This window comes from Silene latifolia, chromosome X (genome assembly GCF_048544455.1).
Source record: "Silene latifolia isolate original U9 population chromosome X, ASM4854445v1, whole genome shotgun sequence".
NCBI classification, from domain to species: Eukaryota; Viridiplantae; Streptophyta; class Magnoliopsida; order Caryophyllales; family Caryophyllaceae; genus Silene; species Silene latifolia.
Window position 1 is genome coordinate 324,762,107 of NC_133537.1, and position 8,712 is coordinate 324,770,818.

The following is an 8,712-nucleotide window of genomic DNA, read 5'->3' on the forward strand; positions in this document are numbered from 1 at the left end:
TTTCTTTTTAGCGTATCGGCCGACGTGTTCCCCGTCGCTCTCGGTTTTTGGCCGAGGTAATCGGGGTTCGGCCGATAGCAATCGCGAATCGTAGGCATATTGACCGCTAGATTGGCGTCTCAATTGCACTGAGTATACTTTCTTTTTAGCGTATCGGCCGACGTGTTCCCCGTCGCTCTCGGTTTTGGCCGAGGTAATCGGGGTTGCGGCTTCGATAGCAATCGCAACTGTGTAGGCATATTGACCGCTAGATTGGCGTCTCAATTGCACTGAGTATACGTTCTTTTTAGCGATCGCCGACGTGTTCCCCGTCGCTCTCGGTTTTGGCCGAGGTAATCGGGGTTGCGGCTTCGATAGCAATCGCGAATCTGTGTAGGCATATTGACCGCTAGATTGGCGTCTCAATTCGTGACCGAGTATACGTTCTTTTTAGCGTATCGGCCGACGTGTTCCCCGTCGCTCTCGGTTTTGGCCGAGGTAATCGGGTTGCGGCCGATAGCAATCGCGAATCGCAGGCATATTGACCGCTAGATTGGCGTCTCAATTGCACCGAGTATCGTTTCTTTTTAGCGATCGGCCGCGTGTTCCCGTCGCTCTCGGTTTTTGGCCGAGGTAATCGGGGTTGCGGCTTCGATAGCAATCGCTGAATGTAGGCATATTGACCGCTAGATTGGCGTCTCAATTGCCCTGAGTATACGTTTCTTTTTAGCGTATCGGCCGACGTGTTCCCCGTCGCTCTCGGTTTTGGCCGAGGTAATCGGGGTTGCGGCCTCGATAGCAATCGCTTGTGTAGGCACATTGACCGCTAGATTGGCGTCTCAATTGCACGAGTATCGTTTCTTTTTTAGCGTATCGAGCGTGTTCCCGTCGCTCTCGGTTCGGCGAGGTAATCGGGGTTGCGGCCGATATAATCGCGAATTGTGTGTAGGCATATTGACCGCTAGATTGGCGTCTCAATTGACCGGTATCGTTCTTTTTAGCGTATGTCGACGTGTTCCCGTCGCTCTCGGTTTTAGCCGAGGTAATCGGGGTTGCGGCTTCGAGAAGCGTTTCTTCCCTTCGAGTTTCCGTCTAATGGCAAATCGCCGAGGGGATGACACTTTGATGGAGAACTTTGGTGATTCATTTGCTTGTCATGATCGTGCGTTGGGGTGTCCACAATGTGTTCGGACACCTCCGCCGCTATACAAAGTATTTTCTCAAGTTATCGGTGTTCCAATGGCTCATCAGAGGCACACCTCCCATGTCTGTCCCCGGTATGTACCCGGCCTTATTTCTTCGATCACTTTGTAGGGACCTTCCCGAGTTGGTAAATCGATTTGCCATGAATATTTCCTTTGTTGGTGGCGGCCGACTTCCTTAGGACTAGGTCTCCTACTTTTAAGTCCCTTTTGTGGACTCTTCGGTTGTAGGCTCTCTTCATCCGGCTCTGATATACGGCCAAGTTGAGGCGTGCCGTGTCTCGGCTTTCTTCGACCAGGTCGAGGGAAGCTCTAAGGCCTTCCTCGTTTTCAAATTTGGGTCAAAAGTGGCCGTTCGGAAGGTCGGCACTGCCGTCGCTTCGATCGGTAAGACCGCTTCGGAGCCGTAGACTAGATGGAAGGGGTGTATCCGTTGCTTCTTTCTACGTGGTTCGAAGGGACCACAGGACGCCGGGTAGCTCATCGGCCCACCTTCCCTTAAGATCTTCAACCGTCTTTTTCAAACCGTTGAGGATGGTTTTATTGGTCGCCTCCTTTGCCCGTTACTCTGCGGGTGGCAGACGGAGGAATACGCAAACTTGATGCCAAGCTCCTCTAACCAGTTCATTATCAGGTCGCTCCAAAACTCGCGGCCGTGGTCGAATACCATAACTTGGGGTAATCCGAAGCGGGTTATAACGTTTTCCCAGATTACCTTTCGACGTTTTGTGGTCTTCCGAAAATCTTGCTACGGCCTCAACCCATTTGGTGAAGTAGTCAACGGCGACGATTAAGAACTTCCTTCCCCCGGAGGCCGTTGGGAATGGCCCTAGCATGTCCATCCCCCATTGTGCGAAGGGAAGGGGACTAAGCGGCCAGTTGTAGGTCCCTGGAGGGAGCGTGTATCACCGGGCGTGCATTTGACGATTCGTGCACTTCTTGGTCTTCGTTCCGGAATCTTGAAGCATGGTGGGCGAAGTAGCCAACTCGGAGAGCTTTGTGGGCTAGTGTTCTTGCCCCCATGTGATGTCCACAGATGCCTTCGTGGATTTTACAATCGATGTCGCTCTGCGTCGGCCGGACCGACACACTTCAAGAGTGGTCTTATTACGGATCTTCCGTACGGTTCTCCTTCGAACAACGGTACTGGCGGCGATCCTTTTTATTTTGGCCGAGGATTGCGGCCCTCCCAAGAACTCACCCGTAAGTTTGTATCTCATTATCGGAGTCATCCACGTTGTCTCGGTCTCTATGTTACCCACCATGCCGACGGTCTCAGTGATGCTTTTCGCGTTCCTGATGTCTACCAGCACGGTTCGGCTGACATTCTTGATAGTTGAGCTGGCCAGTTTGGAGAGCGCGTCGGCCCGGTTGTTCTCGGATCTGGGGACACACTGGATTTGGAAAGATTTTAATTTTGCTACGTCGGCTTTTACCCTTTCTAGGTACCTTACCATTCCGTCGTCCCGAGCCTCATACTCTCCTCTGATTTGGTTGGTGACCAATAGCGAGTCAGTTTTTAACACAATGTGTTCTGCTCCGGCAGCCCTAGCTAGCTCGACTCCGGTTATCACCGCCTCGTATTCGGACTCATTGTTCGAGGCCGAGAAGGTGAATTTCAGGGCGTACTCAAACTCATCCCGTTTGGGTGATGATAAGGATGCGGCTCCGAGCTATTCGCCGTGGAGGAACCGTCGGTGTAGACCTCCCATATGCCTGGGTTTGGCTCTTCCTGATACGTGCATTCGGCCAGGAAGTCTGCAAGTGCTTGCCCCTTTATCGAAGGCCTTGGTTTGTACTGAATGCCGAAACCGGAGAGTTCCACTGCCCATTTGATGAGCCTGCCGGATTGTTCGAATTTTTCCAAGGATTTCTCCAATGGCTGATCGGTTAGGACCGTCACGGGGTGTGCGTCGAAGTAGGGTTTTAACTTCCTTGTGGCGACGACGACGGCGAAGGCTGCTTTTTCGATTAGTGGATAATTCCTTTCGGCGGGCAGCAGTGTGTGGCTGACAAAGTAGATTGGGTGTTGCTGTTTGTCTTCTTCCCTGATGATCACAGCACTGACCGTGGCCGAGGTTACGGCTATGTATAGGTATAGCGTCTCCCCCATTATCGGCCTGGACAGGGTTGGGAGAGTCTGAAGATGAGCTTTCAGTTGTTTGAAAGCTGTGCTCTGTTCCTCCCCCCAGCTGAAGTCTTTATTTCCTTTCAGCACTTTGAAGAATGGGGTGCTCTTATCGGCCGACCGAGAGATGAAACGGGCGAGAGCCGCCATTCTCCCTGTTAGTATCATAACCTCTTTCCGATTCCTTGGTTCGGGCAGGTCTAGGATTGCTTGGACTTTGTCCGGATTGGCATCTATGCCTCTGGCGCTGACAAGTACGCCTAGAAATTTTCCTGCCCGGACACCGAAGTTGCATTTCATTGGGTTGAGTTTCATCTTGTATTTCCTTAGTGAACAAAATGTCTCGTGTAAATCAGCCAGATGCTCGCTGTCGGACTTGCTTTTTACAATAGCGTCGTCGACGTATGCCTCAATGTTCCGTCCTTTTTGATTTTGAAACACTTTGTCCACCAGCCTTGTATACGTCGCTCCGGCGTTCTTCAGACCGAACGGCGTCATTTTGTACATGTATGTGCCGTTGGCGGTGATGAACGCGCATTTAGGCATGTCTTCCTCGGCCATAAACACTTGGTGATACCCTGAGAAGGCGTCCCAGGCTCGGCATGGTGTGTAACTGCCGTGGCGTCGATTAAGCTATCTATCCGAGGCAAGGGATAACAATCTTTGGGGCATGCTTTATTAAGGTTGGTGAAGTCTACACACATTCTCCACGCCCCCGATGATTTCTTCACCATTACAACATTGGCTAACCACTCAGGATAAGTACAAGGCATGATAAAACCTGCCGCTAGTAATTTATCTACTTCGGCTTTGATGGCTTCGTCCTTTTCGACCGAGGAGTTCCTCATTCTCTTGTTTGCGAGCGGTGGGGAGTACGTTCAACTTGTGAACGATCACCTCTCGATTCACGCCGGCATCTCGGCGTGAGTATGCGAAAAACGTCTTTGTTCTTTCTCGGCGAGTCCAGGAGGTCGGCTCGAATTTTGGTTCCAGTTGACACCGATGGTTATGGTGCGGCCGGATCAATCTCTACCTCCTCGGTCTCTGCTCCTTCGATCATGCCGATGGTCCGGTCATTCCGGATGCGGGTGTGTCTTGTATCCGGAACGATTCTAGTTACGAAGCGACTCTCTCACCCTTACTAGATACCTTATTGTCTTGTAGTCCTGGGCTTCGCACTCTCCTCTAACCTGGTTGGTCACGAGGAGCGAACTGCATCTTTACCATGATACGTTACGCCCCGGCGGCTTTAGCTAGCTCAATTCCGGTTATCACCGCCTCGTACTTGGATTCCTTGGGGGTCACCGAGGTAAGCTTCAAGGCGTGCTCGGATACGTCCCCGTTTGGGGCGATGATAACCATGTCGGCCTTCGAGCCATATGTCGCGGAGAGGCCGTTAGCGTGAACCTCCCACAAACCGGGTTCTTCCTCTTTCTTCGAGATGAGCTTATGTGCCTCCCCCCGGTCCGAGACATACATCAATGTCGGGGCCGGATGGATATTCGGCGTCGATCTCGCTCAAAGTGATCCGGCCTATGAGTACATCGTAGGCGTGTGTACCGTCGATGACCACGAATTTAGACATGACGTTCTTGGTCGCACCTCCCTCGCCGAACCTTACGGTGGCGATTGACCCCGGGGGTACCATGCCGGCCCCAGAAAAGTTGTATAACGGGTTGGTGCGGGGCTCAAATCTTCGATCCTCGACCGAGGCCGAAAGCGTTCTTTATTCATAACATTGGTGTAGGCGCTGTGTCAATCGGGCACCCCTTCACCAAGTGGTCGGCTATGTCTAGGTGAACCATAAGTGGGTCATTTGTGAAGAGCGACGACTTTCTCGTAATCCTCTGTCCGATGGTCATATCGGGAATTTTGGAAGCGGGGTCACTGTGTTGGGCGCAAAGTTGATGGCTCGATAAGGTTTATCCAGTGCCGTTTGTGCCGGGGAGTGAACTCGCCGCACTCGTCGTCCCTGACGACGACATTGATCACTCCTATTCGCTCGGGAGCGGGCTTGCTCTTTGATCCGCCGGCATCTGGTTTTTGTCCTCTGGCAACATATTTGCCGAGGTTTCCCATCCGAATCAGTTCTTCAATGGCATCCTTCAGGTGTCGGCAATCGTTGGTTAGGTGTCCGGTGTGGCCGTGGTACTCACAGTACTGGCTCGTGTCACCATCACTTCTCGGCCTAGGGGGTCTTTCCCATTTCTGGCCCTCGTTTTTGCTCAAAGCGAAAACATCGGCGGCCGACGCGACTAGGGGGGTGTGATCATCGTATCGCTTTTTGTAGTATGTCCCCGAGCTCCCCCCGGCATTCGCCGAGCTTTGTTTTCTGGCAGACTTCTCTGGCCGTGACCTATTATTCTCACGGCGTCTCTCATCGGATCGTGACCCATTGTTGTCACGGCGTCTTTCGTCCGGGTTATTCTCCCGGCGGCTATTCCTTTCTGAGTGCTCGGCTTCGCTGGGATCTACCCAGGTCTTGTGATAGTCTTCTACCTTGATGGCCTGGTCGGCCAGCTTCCTGGCGGCGTCCCAGCCTAGGCCTCCGCTCTTGATGAGCTCGTTCTTTAAGGCTCCCCTCGGGAGGCCCTTCATCAGCGCGAAGGCCGCCGGCTCGGATTAATTTCTCGAATCTCTTTGGACCTTTCCATCAAACCTCTTCACGTAGCTTCGGAGAGATTCGCCCCCTCTGTCGATAGTTAGGAGGTCGGAGGTCTCTACGGCCCTTCTCTTATTGCGAGTAGTCTTTGGGTTAGGAAAGCGCCCTTCGGGTCGGGCGTAGTAGTACACCGAGCCATCGGGAAGCCCTTTGTACCGGCTCCGAGCCATTCCATGCGAGTTGTTGGGAAAATTCGGCACTGGACCTCGTCGGGCTGCTCCCATACCGACATGTAAGACTCGAAAGCCTCGGCGTGGTGGTGGATCGCTATCCCCCCTTGTATGATAGGGGTGGCGATTTTAGCTTGTTTGGCACGGGACTTCTAGGACGTGGCGTTGAGGGGTTGCGACCACGTGTTGAATGACACGTGGCGATCGGCTCCTCGCATCCCTATCCGGGCTTCTCCCCTCGTAGCGGGAGGGGCTCCTTCTTCGACTATGACTCCTTCTCCAACTCGCCGAGTCGGACTCCTCAGCTCCTTTGGGGTATGCCTCGTTCGTGTGGCGGGGGACGCTGTCCTTCCACGAGTGCGGGAAGGACTTAGGTCTACCGCGCCCACTTTGGGCTCCCGGCGTCTTCGACCGGGTCAACTTCTCCTAGTGCTCCGTTGATTTCTCGGAGTCACGTTTTGGGCCCCTGGTCTCTGGGTGGTTTCCGCCGCTCTTGTCGGTGTGTGGTGTGAGCGAGACGCATTGCTAATTAGGTCTAGGACCATTTTCGGTTTTTGCTATGTCAACCACATGTCCCATGATGGTGACTGGTTGGTTGGTAGCAACGGCGATCTGGTATTCGGCATCCGAACTCCGGTTGGATTACTCGCCGGTGGAGGGTCGCTCGACTCGAATTGTTGAAGGTATCATACGGGTGGAGGGGCTCGTCGATTTCGAACACCTCTTCTTTTTCGACATTTTCTTAGCTTTTTGGGTGGGTTTTTGTTTTTTTTTTTTTTTTTTTTTTGGGAATGAATGTGACTAGCTTCTAGTGTCTATTCCCCCACGACGGCGCCAATTGTTCCGGGTATAATTCCGGAGCGGTGATTAGTTACCACCCGTGGCTTGTAGTATGATGTCTTGAGTTGAATCCTTCTTGCTTCTATCGTCCCTCGCGGCCTTCCCCCGCAACAATGAACGAGGCGAGGGCTTGTTTGTGTGCAAGCGTACTCACGCCGACGCTCAAGTCGATAAACTTAAAGGATCAAGCTGTGTAACTTGGCTAGGTATATATTGTAGAGAGATAAGGGAGATATTACCAGATGAATAGTGTATTTAGGTTATATTTGTCAGATCCTTTCCTCAATGAAGGTTGAGGAGTATTTATAGACTTTCACCTTTTGTCACGTAGTGGCCAAGTGGCCAAGTGGCTAGCAGGTGGAAAGACTGATCTACCCCTCGGCCGAGGGACCTATGGCAGGCCGGCGGACAATGTTGACTCGCCGCCGAGGGGTCTTGGATATGAGTACGCGGATGTGTGTCCCTACTGGCGGTTGTCACGCCGAGACCCGAGGTGGCGAGCCGATGGGATGCATCGGCTAGGCTATCTAAGTCGTTGACTTGCTGTGGATATCTTTGACCTTGCTCAGTGTGTTGACTTGGTCAGCGGTGCAGAATATGCCCCATCACCTTCTATAAGCGTTAGGCCATACAGTGTCTAGAGCAGGCTCAATACCCTAATAATTAAGAATTTGGAATCATAGTAAGAATTATATATTAGTGTTGATGAAAGGAAGAAAAGTACACTAGAAAGAAAAAAAAGTTTAGTAGAAAAGAGTATCTTTTGTCTATTAGAAATTATGGTCCAGTCGCTCCTTTTACTATCTTGAACAACTTGCTTCAAGTGCCAAAAAAAGTTTGACCAGCTATCTTTATTCTCCGATTCAACTACACCCACGGCTATAGGGAACAACTCATTATTCCCATCTAGTGCTACAGCAGAAAGCAGCACACCACCATGATTTCCTTTCAAATGTGTACCATCTACTCCTATCAGACTTCTACAGCCTGCCAATAAGCCATTAGCTTGAGCACTGAATGATAGAAATAGGCTTTTGAATTGAAGTGGCTTTTCTGGAGTTTCCATAACTGACCATGCACACATGGCAGAACTGTTAGGGTTGGTTTGCTTCACCATCTCACAATACCTAGGCAACAATTTATAACTTTCATCATGGCCACCGTTAATCTCTTTCAAAGCATGATCCTTCATCCTATATAATGTAGAAAGCTTCAATTGTAGCCCAAATCTATCCATGAGGAGATCTTGAATAGACTTGGCTGGGATGTCGGGGTTTGCCCTAATATCTTCCACCATTTTCTTTGCAACCCATGCTGCATTTGCCATTGGATTATGACTAATAACCCTTGAGCAGCCATGATCAGCCTTATTTATGGACTTTATTGCCCATGTTACACCATCAGGCAATACATATTCTCCAATCACAATTGACAGTTGCACACTCAGCCGTGTACCTCATGTTGTCAGCCTTAACAACGATAAGGTAAAACCCTTCTTGGATGCAAAAATCCCTTAAAACGTCTTTAAAATGTTCTTTGTCCATGAAAAGCATCCAAGGCCTAAGTCTAATTGCACCAAGTTCTTTGTTATCATACACTTCACCATTGGCATACAACTTAGCAGAGTACCCTTCATCATCTAAACTCCATTCATTCTTTTGAAAAGGAACATATCCATCGTCAACAAATTGTAAAGATAAAACAAGTAAGTTGTCCTCTGCCTCTAAATCA

General features: G+C 50.9%; 1 protein-coding gene across 1 annotated transcript; it reads right to left on the minus strand.

Moving 5' to 3' along the window:
• Positions 1-7,586: 7,586 nt before the first annotated feature.
• LOC141620742 (uncharacterized) lies at positions 7,587-8,308 on the minus strand. Its single transcript, XM_074437536.1, has 2 exons — positions 7,796-8,308; positions 7,587-7,637 (listed from the first exon to the last, which is right to left on the minus strand). The coding sequence occupies exons 1-2, from the start codon at positions 8,306-8,308 to the stop codon at positions 7,587-7,589; spliced, it is 564 nt and encodes a 187-aa protein (XP_074293637.1).
• Positions 8,309-8,712: the final 404 nt, after the last annotated feature.

Excerpts from the sequence above, each read along its gene's own strand:
- LOC141620742 (XM_074437536.1), bottom strand. The coding sequence starts at position 8,308 with ATGGCAAATGCAGCATGGGTTGCAAAGAAAATGGTGGAAGATATTAGG. Across the intron at positions 7,638-7,795 it reads TTTTTTGGCACTTGAAGCAA|GGTATTGAGCCTGCTCTAGA; the intron begins GTTGTTCAAGAT and ends CTTAATTATTAG.